A 22,709-nucleotide genomic window follows, 5' to 3' on the forward strand; every position below is an offset into this window, starting at 1 on the left:
TCAACGAGCGTTACCAGCCAGGTACATTTTCAAGTTTTATCTCTTCTGTACTTCAATATAATTATGTATACACGCACAACCGATCTCGAATTGAACTTTGGCTCGTTTAAGCACTACACATGAGCTTGAGCCGAGCTTAGGCTCGTTCAGGCTTTCTCAAGATATACAAAATAGTTAAAAATGCATATAAATAATTTAATAAATAATAAACAAGCCAAGCTCGAGTTTGAAAACGTGACCCACAAGAGCCGAGCTCGAGCTATAAACAAGTTGAGCCTGAGCTCGAGCTCTCGTGAGTATAAACGAGCTGAGCTCGAGCCTAGTCGAGCTTGCCTCAGCTCTTTTACACCCCTACTCTCAACAAACTGATAACAATAAAAGACCTAAATGGCCCTGCATACACTTAATACATAAAATCGATCTGTCTAATAAATACATCGCATTAACTGTTCTGTTCATACTATAGGCTCTCATTAATAATCTGATATCAATCAAATCAATATATATATATATACACACACACACACATGGTGACTGGTGAGACTAAACTTAACTTCCACATAGCAACATGAAATCCCTAAAATCTAATTAATAAATAAACAACTTAATTCAGTTGAGGTTCAAGAGATGGAATTACATGGGCAAGTGACTGTGTGTTTTGTTTTGTTGTCTAGTGCACTCATGGAGACCATGCCATGACACAAGTTATATATACGCCTCAACGTCAAATTGTACGAATACTGATCCGGTCCGTACTATGCCACCGATTGTAGTGTGCATTGTGTATTCACGTCTTTTCATTCTTATTGGATCATTGTTTATTTTATTTTATTTTATTTTTTTTATCAATTTGTAGATTTTAAATTATATAAATTATCTAAAAATTGTTCGTCTTTACTCGGTCTAGAAGATAATATATGTCTATGGCATCAAAATGGTGTCTTTCTTTGGATAAAAACTAGAGGCAAACGACACAATTTGAAATGGAACAAGCGGTGTTGGTTCAATTTTGAAAACTTTCAGTTGATTTTTAGCTGGCTTATTAATTTTTGTGTTTCTTGTAAGCATGTTCGGTTTGTATATTTGACTCTCCCTTGTTGGGTCTCTTGCTTCTGGCTAGAGAATTCCCATTTCCATTTTTTTTAAAGAAAAACTATATATATTTGGCCTTTTAACAAAGTGTTATTTACGTGCTTTAAATTTAACTTTTTATAGATATACCAGCTAATGTGTGTTGATTTCTTGTAAGTGATTTACAAGTTTTGATAGATATATTTGTGTAGAATATTATTACGTTGTATATATTCTCCCTATATAGCTGGGTATGATACAGATAACAACCAACAACAATATGAGCTCAATCTCCCAAATTTCAATGACGAGAACCTAATGCCGTAGTGGGTGATAATACACAATGATATCTTGGATGTTGAAAACATGCTAAAATATCAAGAAACGAATTGAAGATATACTGGTGAAGTTAGCGGTGCCTACATTGATCTTAGGGTAGAGTACGCCAATTAAGGAGCATAATTGTTAGCATCTTATAAATTGTTAATTTGAATTTTAGTCGAAGACTTTCTTTACTTGTGTAATCTCATCACCTTAACGATCCAATCAAGAGTTTACTTATACTATGCCACTAATTAATATGAAGCTTAACACTAGCTAATTAACCATGGTTCAACACTTTATACTTACTTTCGCTAATTAAGGTATCTAGGAAAACAGCATCACTATTTTTGTAAATTTTTTCAACTAATGCATAACATTTCTAATTTTATAGCTTTTTTTTTAACTAAGGCAATTTAGATTTTATAAAATGTTTAATAGTTCTTTTTATTTATTTTAAGGATTGAGGAATGACAAGATGGGCATTTCCACAATTTGGGTTAGAATAGGAAGAAAGAGATGTACTAAAAGAACCATTAACAATAGATATACTATAAAGATGACATTCCCACCCTTACGAGGTAAACTTGGTAAGGGTAATAGACAACCAAATCAAGTAAGAAGAGAGTAAAAATATAAGAAAAGAAAAGAAAATTTGTTTCACAAAAACAGTCGTGGTTAAGGGTGTTTATGATCCGACTCAACTAGGTTTAACAATATTCTCAAATCAATATGTATATGCCTCGTCACTAATTTGTCATATCAAGTGGAAAGCATGCATATAAGTCTGTTTTGGCAAGTTATTCATTGGTCGTCAAATGATTTGGCGAATTTTTTCAAAATTTCGTACAATGCATATGCCAATGAGTGAGATGGGGCTAAAAACAACAAGATTTTCGAACCATTTGGCGATCACTCCAACCGTGTAATGACTTGGTTAACAATTTGTATGGCACACCTACATGGAAGTTAAAACCTTATTGATCACCTTATGTTTTGGTGATGACCCCATATGTGTTAAAAATACAAGGTTTTACCCATGATAAATAAGAAAGCTGAAAGTCTCATATGAAAAAAAAATCCTAAGGCAATGTGGCGAACCTAGGGTGAGTGTGAGTATGAATAGCACCATGTAGACGCTACGTGTGCAAGAGATGTATTCCCTTAAAATACATGAGTGTGGCGTAAGTGTGGGTGGATGTTGTATTGTTGTCACCATATTATTGACTAGTGAAAAAAAAAGTCATGCCCTCAAACTTGTTGCCACACTCACCATGGGCGGACCTGCCTTATGTGGATCGGCTTCACGTGAACCCAATGGTTTCATAAAATGTAGTAGAGATGAAATATAAAATTTTGAATGAATAAGAATAACTCAAATGACTCTTTAATTATGTCAAATCTAAAGTCAACAGGAAATGCCTTATTCACTTTAGTGAAAGATCTTGCCTCATCTTGGGTTCTACTCTTTCTCTTTTTTAGTGAGTCTCATATATTAAACCTACCAAAATTTGAATGCCCCAAAAGTGTAAAATTAGCAAACTCCATCATGACACCACCGAAATCTAGTGATTTCATAATGAATAAACTACGTGTCATATTGTGTATCTTATCTTCATACAAGATTTAACCAAACGATTTTAAAAAAACTATGTATGTGATCCTAGTGTACAAGATGGAATGTGTCTAATCAAACATATAGAACCTTATTTCAGAGGTAAACAACTTGTCTCCATTTGTTCGGTTAGAAAACTTTGTTATAACTTATAAGTGATTAACTGTATACGACTCCTTGTAAATAATTACAGTCTATACACATGTTCTAAATAATTCGTGGTTTCTTATAGTCAATCGAGTCCAATGTTTATATTTGTAACAAGTTCTATACAAGAAACCAAACTCTACTCAACCAAGCATCCTATTGAAAATCATTCCAACTCCGGTTTCATTTATGATTGTTGGATTTTTTTAAAAAAAAATTGATATATGACCTTTTGTAATTAAAAATCTTTATTGAATATGAATACCCACCTAACTGGAATTTTCAAACGTTTGAATATGAATACCCACCTAACTGGAATTTTCTGACGTTTAGTCATGAGAAATCTAACTAGTGACCACCGAAAAAAAATGAACCTACCAGAAAAACATTCTAGACCCTTCATTGACTATAACACCCTCCAGCTCACATATATGCCCGCCTCATGGTCTAATATGCTTATATGCACATTCTAATTGTTTGTGTTGTATTTATCAAAATGACACCTGTAAAATGAAAATACCGGTCCCTCATTTTCGCTTTAGTTTTTACTTTTCACACTTAAGTTTTATCCTATTAATAATTAAGCTTTTAAGTCACATTTGATGACTGATCGCACTTCCAAGTCTTTGCCAGCCAAACACCAACTGTGTTTTGTTGTTCCTAGTCTTTTTTACTTTGTCGGAACTGTAGCTTTTGCTGCCGATAATGTTCATATGATATGGGCCATCATCTTGTCTTGTCCCCCATCTTCTTTATAAGTCCTCCTCTAGAGTTACTTAAAATCCTCCTCACTTAAAGAAATTTCAAGACACCACGCGACACAAGATGGCTCATCAAACTACCATAGGCAACAAATATGTAAGACATGTTCATTATATCACACGCTTTAATTTGCATGCATGTGTACTCTCTTTGTTCCATTTGCACTAATTTCGACGTTATTTTATTAACGTTGTTTTACTAATTTAGTGAAATTGCACTAATTTTGACATTATTTTACTAATTTCGTGAAAATAACGTTAAAAGTAGCGATCATGTGGCGGCATTAATAGCTACAAGTACATGCATCAATTGGTCGGGTTCTAATGGTTGAATGTTATGTGTCTTATGTCCAAAGCTTGATGCAAAACTACTATCCAGCCGGGGGTCTCACCGGAAGCAGTCTCTCTATTTTTACGGGGTAGATGTAAGGTTGCCTACATTTTACACTCCTTAGATCTTTCCATAGCCTTGCTATTGGTGGGATTTATTGAGTACGATGACGGCGACGACTCTCTTTGTTCCAAAACACTGGGATCCAATATATAAAAATCGGAGACTTAAATGATGGATTTGAGCTTGCCAGGTGGGCCAAACCGCCTAAGCCACAACTTCTGGCTCGTAGAGATCTTTTCGTTGAACAGTGGGCCATGTAATATCACTCGTAATCCAAGTTATGTAATTTTTAAGTTTGAGCCTTTTCGACCATATTTACCCCTATCAAGCTTCTCATCAGTCATCAATTGGCAAATTGTGGCTATAAATAGTTTGGTTTTTATAATATATTGCATTGTTACTCTTTTATTTAATTATGAACGGTCTAATTTTGGCATGCTAAAATCGGTATACGAATTTGTGTTATTGTGTGTGCTAATTCTTTTTTGGACTTTGGAAGACGCTTGGAGATGTGATTGGGGGAGGATCGAACGGTCCGGTATACAAGGGTTTGGACTTGGAGACTAGAAATTTTGTTGCGATAAAGCAAGTGTCTTTGGAGAATATTGCACAGGAAGATCTTAATAACATCATGGTATATTTAGTGAGTTTATTGTTCTAAACATGTTATGTGATGTACTTCATCATTAATAACGGCATTATCATAAAACGGTCCTACTTTAACTAACACCTTTGTTTTTGGTTTTCGATGGGTGAATCACGAATCAATTAAACGTGGTAACTTCTCAGCAAGAGATTGACTTGCTTAAGGTAATTGTCTTGATTTTGAATTTTGTTGTATTTATTTTAATCACTTGGATAATGTCTTTAGACATGTGGGTTCTATAGTCATGTTATATGACACAATTCTTGCGATGCAGAATTTGAACCACAATAATATAGCGAAATATATTGGATCCGTGACAACAGAGACACATCTTTATATAATTCGAGAGTAAGTATATGATATCTTCTTTCGCTTTTTCAAAATAACTATCGATTGTGTCAGTTTTGGATGTTAAAACTTAAAAAGCATTGTTTATTTGGTGGTGATCTTATTAACCTCAGGTATGTGGAGAATGGCTCACTTGCAACCATCATTGAGCCCGAAAATTTTGGGCCGTTTCCTGAATCATTGGCCGCTGTGTATATAGCTCAGGTTTGTTATCGGTCTTCGATTCTTCTATTATGTCTTAAATCTGGTATTTACAAGTTATAAGTTACAACTTTATACTTCTGGCAGGTCTTGGAAGGCTTGGTTTATTTACATGAACAAGCGGTCATTCATCACAATATTAAGGGTGCTAATATTCTGACTACTAAAGAGGTAAATAAATGTTTCCTTTTATATCACCAGTCGGATTACATTTTTATTTTGCTTGTCGTGTTACATATGTCTAATATCATTTTCAGGGCGTTGTAAAATTGGCAGATTTTGGGATTGTCACGAAGCTAACCAAGGCTGATGTTAATCAACATACGGTTGTTGGTACACCTTACTGGATGGCTCCTGAGGTACCTTTAAAAAACTTATATAGTAAAATTTACCTATATATTGTTTTTTAACTTTTATTCCTTTAGGTGATTGAAATGTCTGGAGTTTGCCTGGCATCTGATATATGGAGTGTTGGTTGTACCGTGGTTGAGCTACTTACCGGTGCACCACCATATTCTGATCTTCAACCCATGCCTGCTCTCTTTAAGATCGTTCAGGTATTTTTATATTTTATTGGCATCACATGATTAGTAGGGAATCGGTGAGACCCGTGAGTTTCAAGTTACTGAATTTGCTAATTTGTTTTCTTTAGGATGAGAATCCCCCAATTCCGGAAAATTTGTCACCTGAAATAACTGATTTTATCCGCCAATGTTTTAAAAAGGTAAGGTGTAACATATTTGATTTGCTCTAAGCTTGCTAATTGGTAATTACTATAATGACCTTGGTTATATATGATTTATCAAGCATTTAAATTCGTATTTCAGGATGCTAGACTGAGACCTGATGCAAAGTCGCTGCTTTCTCACCCTTGGATACAAAATTCTAGGCGTGTTGAAAGCTAAATGAATATATGTATTTACTATGATTGTGCTTAGTCCTTAAAATTGGTGTGTTGTATGCTTGTAATGTGATATTTTATTATATGTATGCTAAAGTAATTTTTTATGCTTGTAACGTGATTTGTATCATATCACACTTAACACATGCGTACTTTAAAAGCACTAAAACTAAGCGAATGCATTAAATTCATTTGATAAACATAACGTATTTATGCTATTTAACTATACAATCGTATTTTTAACATGCTTGCCACGTTATTAATAAAACAAACAAGCATTTTCATATCCCTAATCATCTTCAAATTTACACACGCTATAGTTGCATGTTATTTTGCACTACATTATTAAGATGCTAAATTCATTATTTTTTTAATAATATAGCCAAAAACTTCATTTTCAGCCCCTAACTTTAAAACTCAAGAGCAAGGAAATTTACTACTGCTTAGGATAGACGGAACACTACTCGCAACCCCTGTGAGTAAACGAGCACCCCCCCCCCCCCCCTCTACAAACTTACCTACCTCCTCGAGTATTCCAAGCGAGTACTAGAACTCGTGGCAATCATGACTAAATATACGTAGTTTCTACTTTCTAGATCAAATAAAATATTATTATTTTTCATTTTAAACATGTTTAAAGTTGCTCTGATTAATTAACTACCCACTTGTTCATTCATATAAGGTGCCCCCTCCCCCTACAATTTATTGACAATGCTATGTGTTTTGGACTTGGGGTTTAACTAAAAGTTGCATGATATCATTCCACATCACTACCACATATACAATAAGTTTTGACTAACCTATCTCGTATCATGTTTTTGTTTAACTAATAATTAAATTAAAAAAATGTGATTGGTTGATTGGAGTGAACCTAACAACATTACCCCTTTACAACCCCCCTTCCACCCAGGGCCGTCCCCGAGAGCTCGATGGCCGTTTTCAGGGGCCTTGCACGAGTTATAAAAATGGGCCCAAAAAATTAACGTAAATACATATATAACAAAATCATAGTAAGCGATAACTCAATAAATGTAATAAAGACAAACAAAAATAATACTATTGTAGCAAAATTATATTTTTTAAATAATTGCTTATTTGTTTACTATTATTTGGGTCATTTCACTACTTCATATTTGGGCCAGTAAACTCTTCATGAGTTGATGCTTAGTTTTTGCTTAAAAAACTTTGGGACCCTTTCAAGTCATGGGTCTTGTACAACTGCTTAGCCTACACAGATTCAAAACCAGCCCTGCACCCGTCCACGATGGGATTGGCTCTCCCACGGTTAAACTTAATACCCCTCTTTAACCCCCATGGGTCCGTGTTGTGCTTTGTTAACAACCAACGTGGCTAAGGGAGTGAAGTCACAACACGTAGTTTAAGAGAATATACTAACACATCTAACATCAAATTTAAGCTTAATAATAATAAATTTCTTGTTTTTCCTTTTCCTTTGTTTTCCTTTTCCTTTGCTTTCCTTTTCTTCATTCTTTCCTAAAAAACTTTTCATATGTTTTTATCCCAATCATGAAAATAAAAAAATAAGCCAACAAATGGGATATATTATTTAAAAATCATAACACTATAGGATAGCGATAGCCATGAAATGCTTTATTAAAAGCTTCATTAAATCGAGTGTTGTCCCTCACTACTCGTTTTTCCTTTTTTTTAACGGGTGTCCCTCATAAGTCATAACTCATTTTTTTTTTTTTTTTTTTTTTTGAAACAACAAATTTTTTCACCTAAAATCCCTCTAACCTTGCACTTGCAAGGATTTGAACCCACCACCTCCACTTTAAAAGGTGGACACCATACCACTAGACCATTAGGTCATGGGTATAAGTCATAACTCATTACCTCTTCACTTTTTAGTATATGTATTAAGAATTATAAATGATCTAGCATATCTAAATTGGTCAAACATTATAACGGACCCAGTGTCTCAGTTGGCCCTCATATAAGCATTCATCCAACTCTTACATGCAAGTTCCTTAAATATTCAAACCTAAAATGTTGCATTCAAAATATTCTATTGCAAAAGTAACAAATATCTTTATAAACATACAAGGCGTTACGCACTTGACTCGTTTTTCATTCAACTCATCGTTATTCGATGAGGTTATTTGATGACGGGGGCAGCCCAAGGAATTAGTAAAATGGCTTCTACACATTAACGCTAAAAAGGTTAAAAGGTTAAAAGCTTCGTTTCCCGCCCAAACTTATGTAAACAAGTACCCACGTGCTACAATACGATGTCAACTCACTATTCACATCACTGTTCCCTCTGAGCAAGGGACATGCTCAGACAAAGTATTATTATTTTAATCACGGACCAACGGTCCAAAGCTTCATGTCCATAAAGGTCAAATCTCTATGCAAACTGGAGGTAACTTAGTTTGAACACTGGACAAAAGGCTTGGTCTCTTCTCCTATATAAGAATGACTTAGTCATAAACATAAAAACAACAAGACCTGGGCAGATAACATCATCTCCCTGATCTTCTCATATTCCTTGAGAAATATGCTCTTTGCTTATTTCTTTCTTACTTCAATAACTTCATAGCTTCACCAAGAACATCATCCAAAAACCGATTCCAAATATCTCGGCCTTGGATCTTCGGTGAACTATAACAACTAACAACAAACTAGTGAACCTCCTTCTACGTTTTGCAAACGTAGAGGGACACCACGACCTGCGTTAGGTTAACTTGAACCCTTGAAGCCTGTTAGCCTAACCAGTCCATTCACTATCATTGGTCTTATCTTTGTTGTAGCAACAAGTTGGCGCCCACCGTGAGGCTACGCCGCTTACTTTATCTTAAAGACCAGTAGTGTAGCTCCATCACCATGTCAGAAGGTGGATCTCCCGGTGAAGTCAACCAAGTGACAAGAACACCGACACCAAGTGCCGGCCAAGAAACTCCGGCGACGACCTCGCTTTTTTCCACCCCGGGAGGAACTTCGACGGAACCTTTGTTCCTCGAGTTTTCACATTTTCGAACTCTAACCCATTCACGATCCGGAGTTTCCTCTCCTCATGCAGGAGTCACGAACACCCCGGAACGTGTAGAATTAACGATGGAAGGAGTGTCTCGGCATTTCTTGCAACTAAGACACCTTCTTAACCAACACGTGAGCCAAGAAAGAGAAAAGGGGATAAGAATAAGGCAGTATGACGAATCGGAACCCTCGTTGTCGCTTGGGCGTCCACCTTCCCCTCTAACCAGCTCACGACCTGCTGCTTCCTATTTAGAAGCTGGTCTAAGTGTAACCCGCCAACCTTTTAACCCGTCTCCTTACACATATGGGAGACCAAGCCCAACGGCTTTCCCTTTGTTCACTTCACAACCCCTTGGGCACGAGACCACTCTCGACCAAATATGGCAGTCACCGGCTTCAAGTGCTCCTCCTACAGCCACTACATGGGAGCAGGCCATGTCGGTCTTGCCCTTGGCTCGAAGTGCTGCGATGAGCACTCCCATGGGAACAAATCAAACAGCATCAACTCTTGAAAGCCTTCAAGGCTTTAACCTCATGCCTCAGATGATGGCACACTTTCCTTGGACCAAGCTCATCAACCAAGCGCTGGGTACTCACCAAGGAACCACAAGTCGTAATCCTGCTGTAAGGCTAGACGAAGATCTGGCAAAACCTTACAAGCCCGGTAACCTATCTTGTTTCTCCCAACAAATCGCCGATTATGACTTTCAAACAAAAATCAAGATGCCACCCCATATAAAAACATATGATGGGACTGAAGATCCCGAAGATCACCTCCAGGTCTTCATTGGGGCGGCCAGAATCAAAAAATGGTTCCACGCTGAATGTTGTTTGATGTTCATGCAAACATTAGTCGGATAAGCCAGGATATGGTTCAATGACCTTCCTGCTCAAAGCGTTCGAAGCTTCGACGATCTGAGCAAGGGATTCCTGGCCAACTTCTCACAACAAAGAAGGTACGTCAAGGATGCCACGGTCATTTTTCAGATAAAACAAAAAGATGATGAGAGCCTTCGAGACTTCATCGAAAGGTACAAAAACGAAGGGTTGCAATATGTGGGGGCTGACGAAAAAATGAGGGTGACAGGCTTCATGAACGCCATCACCTCCAAACACCTCACAAAGGACTTTAACAAGTGTCTGCCTAAAACCCTTGAAGAAGCTCTCGAACGAGCTGAAGCTCATATCCGAGGCTAAGAGGCCGTTGATTTCAAAGAGCAACGAAAAAGAGCTCCTAGTTGACGAGGCAACAACCCCAACCGAAAGAAAGGGAACTACAATCCCTATGATAAGTATCCAAGGAGCTCAGATCAACGAAGGCCTGAAGGTCGGAACCCTCCAAGCAGGGAAAAGACTGTGAACTTCAAAGCCTTAACCAAAACCCATCAGGAGATCCTTGCCACCGAAGAAGTGAAACATAACTTCCGACCTCCTCGACCATTGCCCAAAAGCAAAAAGAATGAAAGCTCCACCCAGTTTTGTGAGTTCCATGAAGAAAAAGGTCACCACACAAACGATTGCTTTCAACTCAAGAGAAGAATTGAAGAAGCTGTCAAGTCTGGAGAATTGGCTCATTTGGTTAAAGGGGTCAAAGACAAGATGGCTGATAGAAAAAACAAAGAAGTGAATATGGTGAATATAGACCAAGGTGTTCCCCACAAACGACAACGATTGGAGGCTTGGGAGCTTCAATGCATCTGCTTCCCATCGCCTCAAGGTTACTTACTCTCAAACCCTCTAACGGTGGAAGCGAATGTGGGAACACTCAGAACAAACAAAGTCTACATTGACACAGGGGCGGCCACAGAGATCATGTATGGAAGATTCTTCAACCGGCTGAGCAAGGAAGAGCGTTCAAGGCTTCAACCCTCCGAGTCATCTATTAAAGGTATCACCGACGTACCCTTAAAGCCTTTAGGCCAACTAACCCTTGATGTCTGTTTTAGTGAAGGAAAGATGAAGAAAACAAAACCACTCACTTTTGTGGTTATCAACACACCTTCCAACTATGATGTGATCATAGGAAGGCCAGGGCAATGTGTGTTCAACATGGCTGTCTCGGTTAGTCAAGGTGCTGTGAAGTTTCCCACCGACAGGGGAATTGCAACCCTTCAACCTACCCAAGAGGTTCACACGGTTGAAGGGGAAAGCTCAAAAAGCAAAGACGAAGAGCAAGGCTTAATCATAAACCCCAAGTACCATGAACAAAAGGTACATGTAAACACAAGCATTTCCAAAGAAACACTTTCACACCTTGAAAAGCTGTTGATAATCTACAGCGATGTCTTTGCTTGATGCCCGGAAGACATGACAGGCATCCCTCGAAGCATTGCAGAACATGAGCTGAAAATATCTCCCGATGTTAAGCCTGTTGTCCAAAAGAAACGGAGCCTAGCTCCTGAAAGAAGCTTGGCAGCATGTCAAGAGGTTAAAAAGCTTGTATAAGCAGGGATCCTACGTGAGGTCAAGTATCAATCTTGGGTGGCTAATCCAGTCATGGTTCGAAAGCCTGACAAGTCTTGGAGGATGTGCATCGACTTCAAAAACTTAAACAAAGCATGTCGAAAGGATTGCTATCCCTTACCCGAGATGGACCTCAAGGTTGACTCTTTAACCGACCATCCCTTTAAGTGTTTTCTCAATGCATACAAGGGTTACCATCAAATTCTCATGAAAGAGGAAGATGAAGAAAAAACCGCCTTCCACACAGACAAGGGTATTTTTTGTTATCAGAAGATGCCTTTTGGCCTACGAAACACCGGTGCAACCTACCAACGATTGATCGATAAAGCATTTGCTTGCCAAATTAGCAGAAACCTGGAAGCTTTATAAACATATACAAGGCGTTACGCACTTGACTCATTTTTCACTCAACTCATCGTTATTCGATGAGGTTATTCATTATATAAAATCAAGAACATTTGATATTAATTTGTAGCCTTCATCGGTAATTTTTACTCTTTAGGGTGATAAACACAATATTTATGCCCAATGTACGGTTATCCATTGGTTTTTTAGGTAACGCGTGCTTAGATACATGTTTGTTGATACTTGATGGCGGTTGATTGACAATGACTATCTACAATAAGTAACCGTTTATTCGAAATAACAATAACTTTTTTAAAGGAGTGTAACAAAACTTCAAGGATCATAAAATATTATTTATATAAAAGATTAGTTTAAAAAAATATAGAATTATATAAATCACACTGATTCACCAAGGAATATTTGGGTTTGACCATTCCTCCACCTCGCAATAAGACTCAGCGAGTGAACTAGGATTGTGTGCCACAAAGGCTTTTGGTGGTCTTATTGGCGCATAACACAGTGGGGTCTTCGACTGGGGTCCGGGATGTTGCAGGAACTATGGATCCTCTTACTCCAAATCGGGTTGCCTTCCCAAGTCTCGAGTGTTTGCTCGTCGTTTAGGCCAGTGAGTGAGATTTCTGCTCGTTGCAGTTACTTTCGGGCTTCTTCGCACCTGGATAGTACTAGGACCTTGGTTGCTTTGCTCCCCCAAAATAAGGAGAGACTTGTTCTTGCTCTTCCAATTCGTATTAATAAAAAAATTAAACGAAGTTAACGATACATTAGACCAGAACTGTTATAAATAACAAAATTAAAACGCCCATTACACACCTTCTTAAAATCCAATATTTCTACTATTTTAATATTAAACATTTACAATTTACAACACATAACTAGCTCTATCCATCTAATATCCCAATCAACTAACTAAAAGAACACATTAATTACATGCTTTCAACTTCAACATCCATTATGCCAACTAAGAATTAGATCAACATCATCATCAACCTAACACCAACACTATTCTTCTTCTGCACATCCTCCCTAATTATAATTACTCGCCGGAGATTCCATTTCCTCCGCCGATCACTTTCCGTTGTCCTCTCCGATCACTCCTTTAACCACCTAATCTCAACCTCACTCTCAAATGACACAATTATCACTATCACCCTAGGGTTACTATAAACACTCACTGAAATCAACATGTCTCGTCCACCGACCACCACCGCCTTTCACAAGTCCAAAACCCTAGATAACAAATACGTAAGATATGTTCACTGTTTTCTCCCAATTTTGTTCAATTTTGCTTCATTTTGCTCAATTGATGTTGTGTATGTTGTAATTGTACGATTTGGAGCCCTAATTTTGAGTTTGATGATTAATTGTGCACTGTTTTGAGTTAAGTTTGGTGTAGATTTGAATTTGAGATAGGTTTTGTGATCGTTTTAGTAATCTGAGGCTGTGAGTTGTATGATTATGTAGTGCATATTTTGTAGTAGTACTAATTGGAGATTTGGAGCCCTAATTTTGAGTTTGATGTTGAATTATGTACTGTTTTGGAGTTAAGTTTGGTGTAGGATTTGAAATTGAGATTGGTTTTGTGATCGTTTATTAATTTGAGGCTGTGAGTTGTATGATTATGCAGTGCATATTATACAGCTTCAAATCGTATGTTGCGAATGTTGTAGTGATACAATTTGGAACCCTAATTTTGAGTTTGGTGCTGTATTGTGTACTGTTTTGAGTTATGTTTGGTGTAGGATTTGAAATTGAGGTAGGATTTGTGATTGTTTTAGTAATTTGAAGCTGTGAGTTGTATGATTATGTAGTGTGTATTATACAGCTTCAAATCGTATGTTGCGAATGTTGTAGTGATACAATTTGGAGCTCTAATTTTGAGTTTGATGCTGAATTGTGTACTGTTTTGAGTTATGTTTGGTGTTGGATTTGGAATTGAGATTGGTTTTTTCATCGTTTTAGTAATCTGAGACTGTGAGTTGTATGATTATGTAGTGTGTATTATACAGCTTCAAATCGTATGTTGTGAATGTTGTAGTGATACAATTTGGAGACCTAATTTTGAGTTTGATGCTGAATTGTGTACTGTTTTGAATTAAGTTTGGTGTAGGATTTGGAATTGAGATAGGTTTTGTGATCATTTTAGTAATTTGAGGCTGTGATTTGTATGATTATGTAGTGTGCCTGTGTTGTATATTTTGTAGTACTACTAATTGGAGCCCTAATTTTGAGTTTGATGCTGAATTGTGTACTGTTTGAGTTATGTTTGGAGTAGGATTTGAAATTGAGGTAGGTTTTGTGATTGATTTAGTAATTTGAGGCTGTGAGTTGTATGATTATGTAGTGTGTATTATACAGCTTCAAATCGTATGTTTGATATTTTGTAGTGCTACAATTTGGAGCCCTAATCTTGAGTTTTATGCTTAATTATGTACTGGTTGAGTTAAGTTTGGTGCAGGATTTGAAGTTTTGAGGATAAGTGTGTGTGTTTTAGGTAGGTTTTGTGGTCATTTTAGTAATCTGAGGCTGTGAGGTGTGTAATTTTGTAGTATGTGTTTGGAAAGCAGTAGCATAACTGTAGATTTGGTTCAGGAGCTTAAAAGTATAGATTGTGAAACTAGTTTGTATAGTTAGTACTTAACTGGCTGTCGCGTGAGATTGCATCGGTAGGTTTTGTAGGTACAATGATCTCTATTTGGATAATGAGCGTGTTGGTGAATGTTATTGAATTTTGGTAGCATTAGGGCTAGAATGCAAGGGTTTCAATTTCACAAAAGAAGTGACGCAACTCAGTGAGTGATTCTTTATGACTTGCAGATACTGTTATTATTTCGGTATCTGTTTAACTTAATTGCCATAAAGTAAACATTTTCCTATATATAGCGAATATAGTATGGTTGGAAGGTCACGGTTTCGGATAGTAGAATCTAGAAACAATCTTTTTACGTGCATGGGAATATTGTGTACCAAGACCGTTTATGTCCTTGGTGCAACGGGGCGGGTTTTGTTTTGTATATATGCACAGTGGAGTATTTATTTAATTATAACTGGTCTGCTTTTGGCATGTGACGCCTGCATATTTAATTTTTGCGTTATTTTTTTGGATTTTGGTAGATGCTTGGAGACGAGATTGGGAAAGGAGCATATGGTCGAGTATACAAGGGTCTGGACTTGGAGAATGGAGATTTTGTTGCGATAAAACAAGTTTCTTTGGAGAATATTGCACAGGAGGATCTTAATATCATTATGGTATGGTCATGTTGTTTAGTTATCATGCTGATACGCAACTACTTTATATTATATTAACACTTTTCTTTTGCTTTCTGTATTGACAAATCGTGAATCAATCAAACGTGGCGATTTCTCAGCAAGAGATTGACTTGCTTAAGGTATTCAATTTGTTTTGATTTCTTGTTAGTTATTTTACAAAGAGTTTATGAGTATTTAAATAAATTTGGATGTTGTTTCTGTTTTATGATAGTTTATGGCTCTTTAAATTATCCGATGGCGATACTTCCAGATTTAGACAAGCTGATTTTATGGTCATGTTATATGATGCATTTCTTTTGTTGCAGAATTTAAACCACAAGAATATAGTGAAATATCTTGGATCTTTAAAGACAAAGACACATCTTCATATAATTCTTGAGTAATTGTGATCTCTTTCTAAAATTTTGATATGATTATCAGTTGCCGGTTTTGTATGCATTGCTTACCTGTTGGTGCTCTTGTTATACTTAGGTATGTGGAGAATGGCTCACTCGCAAACATTATTAAGCCAAATAAATTCGGGCCATTTCCTGAATCACTGGTGGCTGTTTATATAGCTCAGGTTTGTTACTGGTCTTCAATTTCTCTATTAGATCTAAGATAGGTATTTACAACTTTATATTTCTGGCAGGTTTTGGAAGGCTTGGTTTATTTACATGAACAAGGGGTCATTCATCGCGATATTAAGGGTGCTAATATCCTGACCACTAAAGAAGTAAGCAAATGTTTCCTTAGAAGCAGCTAGTTCCTATCCTAGAATTAACTTCTTGAACTGGTTGAAATTTACCGAAAGTGTGTATGTTGCCCTTGAAACTGGTTACATGCTGACGTGGGCGCCACACATATTTCCGCTTATATCACCAACTGGATTACATTTTCTTTATTCTTTTAGCTCTAAATTAATCTTACCTTGTCACATCTGTCAAATACTCTTTTCAGGGTCTTGTTAAATTGGCAGATTTTGGGGTTGCCACAAAGCTAACCGAGGCTGATGTTAATACACATTCAGTTGTCGGCACACCTTACTGGATGGCTCCTGAGGTATTGTTTATATTCTTATTTTTTCATTAAATACTTACTTTCTAAATAGTGTTTGGGATTTCACTCAATGGTATCAGTATAAGTATCTACATTTATTATTATTGTTATTATCTTCTTCTACTTTTGTGTGACGGGATATCGAGATCTTATTGCAATGATTACTATTATGTCTCTTTTAACTTCTATTTTTTTAGGTTATTGAAATGTCAGGAGTTTGTGCTGCATCTGATATATGGAGTGTTGGTTGTACTGTGATTGAGCTACTTACCTGTGTACCTCCTTATTATGATCTTCAACCCATGCCTGCCCTCTTTAGGATCGTTCAGGTGTGATTTTTTATATATAATATATCATTTAGTTTTGTCGGTGGTCAAATTACCATAATGACCCCAGGTACTGAACGTGTTCAATTTTGTCTTCAGGATGAGAATCCTCCAATACCAGATAGCTTGTCACCTGGCATAACTGCTTTTCTCCGCCAGTGCTTTAAAAAGGTAAGATGTAATATCTGTGATTTGCTTTAGCTTGTAAATTAATTTAATGATCGCAGTTATATATGTTTAGTTTAACATGTAACTTCATATTTCAGGATGCTAGACTGAGACCCGATGCAAAGACATTGCTTTCTCACCCTTGGATACAAAATTCTAGGCGTGTTGTATTGCAGTCTTCACTCCGGCATAGTAGTACACTTAGGTAGTTACATGCTGACATTTAACTGAACCAAAAAGTTATATGATTGCATGGATTAGTTATTAAATCATGAAATGATGTTTTTTTAGAAACATAGATGATGATGATTCAGTGAGTGTCAAAACTTCAAATGCGGATGACCTAAGCACTGTTGAGAACCTATCTGGAGAGAAAGTCAAAGTATTGTTCTTGTAATTGAAACTGATAAATACTGCTGGCGGCTTAGTTATCGGTATTTTTTTCACTAATTAACCGTTCTAATTTCAGGAAAATAAAATAGAGTTGGTGTCAGTTGAGGAAAATGTTTTGAGTAACCAGAATGCTGAGGAAAACAAAGATGCATCTGAAGACGATGCTTCCGTTTCAGCAGAGCAAGTTGTGACTTTAGCTATTCATGAAAAGATAGAATCTTCATCTGCTAACAATGAGTCAGCTAATCAAACACAAGTCCATGCACCATTAGAATTGAATACCGCTGAGGTATTGACAACAAATGTTGAATCTGGATCTCCAGAGTCAAAGTCAAAAGCCACAGTAGATAACAAAGTCAAAGAAAATGGAAGTACTGTTATTACTGCTAGCAGTTCACATGACTCTGGGCGCAAAGCGCATAACTACAATTCTCCAAAGGGTGCGCAGGCAGGAAGAATAGTTGGAGAAAATGAGCTGAGTAAATTCAGTGATACACCTGGCGATGCGTCATTGGAAGATTTGTTTCAGCCAATAGATAACAAACATCTGGACAATCGATCAGCTGAAGCTTCAACAGCTGCTTCATCATCACATGTGAATCAAGGTAAAACAATTGTTACAGATAGTGGAAAATCTGACCTGGCAACACAATTAAGAGCTACAATTGCTCAAAAACAAATGGAGAATGAGCCTGGTCAGTCTAATGGTGGAGATATACTTCATCTAATGATGGGTGTTTTAAAGGAGGATGTAATTGGTATTGATGGTCTGGTAAGTTTTATATAACATGTTTATGTTGTTGACTTCTTCATTGCATTCCTTTTGACTTTGACTTTTTATTTTTTTAGGGCTTTGATGATAAACTACCTGCAGACAATCTTTTCCACCTTCAGGTACCATCTAATCTGTTTAATAAGATTATACTGTTTACAGTTATTTATTTTAAAGATGAATATGTAGGCTGTTGAGTTTGGCAAAGTAGTTTCACAACTGAGACCAGAAGAATCAGACGATGTGATTGTGTCTTCCTGTCACAAGTTAACTGTTTTTTTCCAACACCGCCCTGAGCAGAAACACGTGTTTATGACTCAACACGGGCTGCTTCCTCTTCTAGAATTGCTTGAGATTCCTAGAACACGGGTATGCCAATTCAAAAGGGCTTGTTACATATTTTCTTTTTTGTTTTATTATGATATAAGATAATAATGTATCTACTCCTGTCCTTTAGGTGCAAGTTATATGCTCCGTACTGCAAGTTTTAAATCAAATTATCAAGGATAACACTGATTTCCAGGAAAACGCTTGTCTTGTTGGCCTTGTAAGTAATTTAATGTATACATAATATAGTGGCTAACTATATCTTTTAATTGATATGAACTTCTGATCATCAAGAAACCTCTATAGGTACCTCTTGTCATGGGCTTTGCAGCGCCTGATAAAACACGAGAGGTTCGTATGGAAGCAGCTTACTTTCTGCAGCAACTTTGCCAGTCAAGGTATTAAACTATCGCATGTTTTTCTAACATGTATGATTTTTAAGTTTTTTTTTTTGGGCACAAAGTGTTGTGTTTTACCGTACTTTCTGTTACAGCTCTTTGACGTTGCAAATGTTTATTGCTTGCCGTGGGATACCCGTTCTTGTGGGATTTCTTGAGGCTGACTATGCAAAATACAGGTTTCATGATTATGGTTATTTATATGAACTTTATAGTTAGTTTATTTTTTACATGTAGCAATGAAGATTGTTGAATTACAGGCAAATGGTCCACCTAGCTATTGATTGCATGTGGCAGGTATTTAAGCTTCAAAAATCAACGCTCAGGAATGATTTTTGTCGAATAGCTGCAAAAAACGGAATATTACTCAGACTCATAAATACCCTCTATAGCTTAAACGAGGCAACAAGGCTAGCATCCATATCAGGTGCAGGTGGTTTATCAATGGATGGTTTACCCATGCGGCCCCGATCTGGCACGCTGGACCCAACTCACCAAACCTTCATGCAGAGTGAGAGTTCAATCAACGGTCCAGATCATCCTGATCACCAAAAAGTTAAGCATGCTGTTACAGACCATCATTTCACACATGGGCCACATGAATCTTCTAGACTCTCATCTTCTCACTCACCTGAGTCAAGGTTCTTTACACTAGAATCAGATAAACATCAATCAAGCTCAAGATCACCAGATTCAACATCAATGGAGAGAAATAAAACTGATCATTTACAAGACACAGAACCTAAACGACTTTCTAATTTTGGAAGGTTGTCCACTGACAGACCTAGAAAATCCATGGATGCTGTATCAAACGGGTATTCTTCAACAGCTCAGCAAGAAAACGTGAGACCGCTCTTAAGTTTGTTGGATAAAGAACCGCCTTCACGACATTATTCGGGTCAGCTCGAGTATGTTCGACACCTTACGGGTTTGGAGAAACATGAAACCATACTTCCTCTTTTGCATACTTCTAATGAGAAGAAAACCAATGGGATGGATTTCTTGATGGCTGAATTTGCTGGTAAACATTATTATCTTTACAGAATGTTATAAATTTTTTAATGTTTTAACTTTTTGTTGTGGTTGTACAGAGGCTTCTAGTCGTGGAAGAGAAAGTGCTAATGCTGAGCCGGTGACTAGGACGTCACATAAATTAGCAGCTAACAAGAAAACTGGGGTGGTGACATCCAACGAGGGAAAGGCTTCCACATCAGGAGGTGCATCTCAGACAGCATCAGGTGTACTCTCTGGTTCTGGAGTTCTTAATGCTAGACCTGGGAGTGCCACGTCATCAGGTCTCCTGTCCCACATGGTATCCCCTTGGAATGCTGACGTGGCTCGTGAGTATCTGGAAAAAGTGGCGGATCTTTTGCTTGAGTTTGCTGCTGCTGATTCAACCGTGAAGTCCTACATGTGTAGCCAAAGTTTGCTTAGCCGTCTCTTTCAGATGTCCAATAAGACAGAACCAGCTATCCTGTTAAAGGTGTTGACTTTGTTTGACTTTCGTTTTTGGATATCTTTTGTTATTGTTATCTTACTTGTGGCTTGGAATCTTGGATTGCAGTTATTAAAATGCATCAATCATTTGTCAACCGATCCACACTGCTTGGAAAGTCTACAAAGAGCTGATGCAATCAAGCATCTTATCCCTAATCTTGAGCCCAAAGACGGTCCTCTCGTGTCTCAAATTCATCACGAGGTTAGTAAAACTGTAATAGTGTAAAACAATTAGGTGTTATTAGAATATGATTATCTTATATTGCAAATATATAACCTATGATTATATTTTGAAGGTCCTCAACGCACTATTCAACCTATGCAAGATAAACAAGAGAAGACAAGAACAAGCAGCAGAAAATGGAATCATTCCACACTTGATGCGTTTTATAATGTCGGATTCTCCGCTAAGACAATACGCGTTGCCTTTATTATGTGATATGGCGCATGCGTCACGAAACTCAAGGGAGCAGTTAAGGGCTCATGGTGGGATGGATGTATACTTGAGTTTACTTGAAGACCAACTTTGGTCTGTAACGGCTTTAGATTCAATTGCTGTTTGTTTAGCACATGATAGTGACAACAAGAAAGTGGAACAAGCTTTGCTTAAAAAGGACGCGGTTCAAAAGTTGGTTAAATTCTTCCAGTGTTGCCCAGAGCAATTCTTCTTGCACATTCTAGAACCGTTTTTGAAGATCATCACGTTTGTTTTCTTCTTTCTTGCTCATTATTTACATTATGTGGGAGTTTTCATAATTTTTATAATTTTCATTAACATAATTTGCAGGAAATCATCGCGGATTAATACAACGTTAGCTGTTAACGGGTTGACTCCATTGCTCATATCGAGACTTGATCACCAAGACGCCATAGCTCGTCTCAATCTGCTCAAACTAATAAAGGCTGTATATGAACATCATCCGCGCCCGAAGCAACTGATTGTGGAAAACAATTTGCCTCAAAAACTTCAAAACTTAATTGAAGAGCGCAGAGACGGTCAAAGTTCTGGTGGTCAAGTTCTGGTCAAACAGATGGCGACTTCACTACTAAAAGCACTCCACATCAACACCGTTCTATGATCCAGGTCAGCCGTCCTTTTGTCGTGTAAATATTTTTCTGGGTGTGATATAATTAGTTAAATATATTTTGTTTTTGGTTTGGTTTTTGTTGTGAATTTTTGTGTTCCATTAAAATCCTCTTATATCATGAATAACAATGGTATATAGATATTTATTTATATGAGTTATCACCCGAATGGACTGCTAAAAAAACTATATTATACCATGCATGATGTATGTGATCATGCGCATGCCATGTATAACAATATCAGTAAACTAGTTATAGAATTACTGTTAAATTTCACCACCAGTTTTTACACAAAAAGATATAAGTCATATGCCTCTATTACTGTTAACTAATAATTTCAAAAAGATAACCGCCATTCCTTTGCTGCCATAACCAACTCGCCTCTGTCCACTTCTGGTTTATCTTCCTCCGCTTTAATCTGCTGAACTGCCACAGCAGTCGACAACAGATCACTCTCTGCCGACGTTAGATCACTCTACCAACCTCAGATCACTCCCCGCTAACGTCAGATCACTCTCTGCCTTCTCCGCCGCCAACTTCAGATTACTCTCCACATTGTATGTCACTTGTTTCCGCCACAGACACCCTTTATCACTCGAAATCAAATCTTTTTCAATCATGGGCCCACCCAACGACTGCCCGTTCTCAAACCCTTCCATGCGTGTTTTAATCAGATCACTATCCGCCTTCTCTGCCGCAAACATCAGATTACTCTCCACCTTCTCCGCCACCAACACTAGATTACTCCCAACATTCTCTGTCACTTGTTGCCGCCAAAGTTGCTCTTTATCCTTCAAAATGAAATCTTTTTCAATCCTGTGGCGCCTCATGTGCCCACCCAACGCCTGCCCAGTCTCAAACTCTTTCATACACGTTTTGCATCGATGCAACCCTGAATTGTGAACAGCCACATCAAGATTTAACGAACACATGTCACTTGCGTCACTGAGTTTAACCCTTTTATGGGTTCCTTGATGTCCTCCGAGTGCTTGAAAAGTATCAAACCTCTTGTTGCATGTTCTGCACTTGTAACCGTCTTGCCGGCCATAGTCTTTAGCGATTTTGAAGACACTTCTGCTTCTTTTCTTCATCTCTATGTTCATGGCTGCAGTCGCTTTAATGTGTGTGTTGTGTGTGTGTTTGATGAATGAATGAACAAAGTGTTGAATGAATAAATAGAGTTATGTAAAGTATGTATTTATA

General features: G+C 37.4%; 1 protein-coding gene across 9 annotated transcripts; it reads left to right on the plus strand.

Moving 5' to 3' along the window:
• The first annotated feature begins 3,897 nt into the window (after nt 1-3,897).
• On the plus strand, nt 3,898-21,659 carry LOC143535124 (MAP3K epsilon protein kinase 1-like). Of its 9 annotated transcripts, none has more exons than XM_077029465.1 (22): nt 3,898-4,012; nt 4,809-4,943; nt 5,099-5,119; nt 5,230-5,303; nt 5,417-5,507; nt 5,592-5,675; nt 5,762-5,863; nt 5,930-6,061; nt 6,157-6,228; nt 17,132-17,238; nt 17,325-17,415; nt 17,503-18,198; nt 18,276-18,320; nt 18,388-18,567; nt 18,656-18,745; nt 18,832-18,923; nt 19,019-19,102; nt 19,184-19,944; nt 20,015-20,406; nt 20,488-20,622; nt 20,717-21,123; nt 21,208-21,659. In XM_077029465.1, the coding sequence occupies exons 1-22, from the start codon at nt 3,980-3,982 to the stop codon at nt 21,497-21,499; spliced, it is 4,116 nt and encodes a 1,371-aa protein (XP_076885580.1). In that variant the 5' UTR covers nt 3,898-3,979; the 3' UTR covers nt 21,500-21,659. The 9 variants fall into 9 exon arrangements, with proteins under 9 accessions (XP_076885580.1, XP_076885578.1, XP_076885576.1 ...); XM_077029463.1 differs by lacking the exons at nt 5,762-5,863; nt 5,930-6,061; nt 6,157-6,228 and adding exons at nt 16,441-16,542; nt 16,737-16,868; nt 16,965-17,036 and having other exon boundaries at nt 3,899-4,012; nt 21,208-21,658; XM_077029461.1 differs by lacking the exons at nt 5,592-5,675; nt 5,762-5,863; nt 5,930-6,061; nt 6,157-6,228 and adding exons at nt 16,133-16,216; nt 16,441-16,542; nt 16,737-16,868; nt 16,965-17,036 and having other exon boundaries at nt 3,899-4,012; nt 21,208-21,658.
• Nucleotides 21,660-22,709: the final 1,050 nt, after the last annotated feature.

This window comes from Bidens hawaiensis, unplaced genomic scaffold (assembly GCF_021521415.1).
Source record: "Bidens hawaiensis isolate Kalapana, Puna unplaced genomic scaffold, B.hawaiensis_p1.1 tig00010387_1, whole genome shotgun sequence".
In the NCBI taxonomy this organism is placed as follows: domain Eukaryota; kingdom Viridiplantae; phylum Streptophyta; class Magnoliopsida; order Asterales; family Asteraceae; genus Bidens; species Bidens hawaiensis.

Bases quoted from the DNA above. Each gene is read 5' to 3' on its own strand.
- LOC143535124 (XM_077029459.1), top strand. From the start codon at position 13,417: ATGTCTCGTCCACCGACCACCACCGCCTTTCACAAGTCCAAAACCCTA. The intron at 16,543-16,736 runs GTATTGTTTATA...CTATTTTTTTAG, and splicing joins CTTACTGGATGGCTCCTGAG to GTTATTGAAATGTCAGGAGT. The intron at 17,037-17,131 runs GTAAGATGTAAT...TTCATATTTCAG, and splicing joins TCCGCCAGTGCTTTAAAAAG to GATGCTAGACTGAGACCCGA.